This window comes from Sinocyclocheilus rhinocerous, unplaced genomic scaffold (genome assembly GCF_001515625.1).
Source record: "Sinocyclocheilus rhinocerous isolate Xijiao unplaced genomic scaffold, SAMN03320098_v1.1 C36344395, whole genome shotgun sequence".
Taxonomy (NCBI): domain Eukaryota; kingdom Metazoa; phylum Chordata; class Actinopteri; order Cypriniformes; family Cyprinidae; genus Sinocyclocheilus; species Sinocyclocheilus rhinocerous.
The window spans coordinates 1-1,030 of record NW_015779167.1 but is presented as its reverse complement, the minus strand read 5'-3'; the positions used below and the strand labels follow the sequence as shown (position 1 = coordinate 1,030).

The window sequence follows — 1,030 nt, the reverse complement described above, 5'->3', positions numbered from 1 at the left end:
CCGAGCTTTCTTCTACATCTGCGCTCAGTGCCTGGGGGCCATGGCAGGAGCCGCGGCCCTTTATGGAGTTACACCCAACAACATGAGAGGCACACTGGCACTTAACACGGTAAGAGTGACGCAAAAAACAAGAATTTTATTTTATTTTGTAATAAAAATATATTTTATTTATTTTAAATTTAATTTAATTTAATTTTGAGTTTACAAGAGTACAAATGTGTTTTAATGGAAAATCTATTTATCTAATACATTTTTTGTATTGAAATCGTATTTATTGTATTCATATTGTATATAGAACTATAGAAGTACACAGTACTGCGCTAATAGGCCCTTACAGAACTGTATATCTATGTTGCAGGCTTTTAAATCTTTTTTTAATTAATTTTTTTGTATTTTATGTCTCTGCAGCTGCAGCCCGGCATGAGTCTCGGCATGGCGACTACAGTGGAGGTGTTTCTTACCTTGCAGTTGGTGGTTTGCGTTTTCGCCGTGACAGATGAGAGACGAAACGGCCGTCTGGGTTCTGCCGCTCTGTCTATTGGCTTCTTTATCACCATGGGCCACCTGATGGGGGTGAGAATGAATATTTTAGTATTAGAATAAACATTTGTGAGTATTTTAAGTGTGCAGTACACCAAAAATGTACCTTGTTTGTCTTTGAATCAGATGTACTACACTGGAGCTGGCATGAACCCAGCTAGATCTTTCGCTCCTGCTGTCATCACGAGGAATTTCATCAACCACTGGGTAAGAAACGCAAGTAAAGTACTGAAACTGTCCCGCACTACAGGAATAAAGTATTTAGTGACAAAAAGAGATTGAGTATTTAGTGACCCTCTTTTTCTGACAGGTGTACTGGGTGGGACCTATGATTGGTGGCGCTATGGGTGCCATCCTGTATGATTTCATGCTGTTTCCCCGTATGCGGGGTCTCTCCGAGCGGCTAGCCACTCTCAAGGGCAGCCGATCCCCAGAGGACGAGAACCAGCAGGAGACCCGCGGGGAGCCCATCGAGCTGAAGACTCAAACC

General features: G+C 42.2%; 1 protein-coding gene across 1 annotated transcript; it reads left to right on the top strand.

Annotated features, from left to right (window-relative positions):
• Nucleotides 1-6: 6 nt before the first annotated feature.
• LOC107735860 (lens fiber major intrinsic protein-like) lies at nt 7-1,027 on the top strand (the record flags this gene model as incomplete). The annotated part of the gene is made up of 4 exons (XM_016547423.1): nt 7-109; nt 409-573; nt 667-747; nt 851-1,027. Coding segments are annotated over exons 1-4 (492 nt in total), but the record flags the coding sequence as incomplete, so codon positions are not given.
• Between the last annotated feature and the right edge of the window lie 3 nt (nt 1,028-1,030).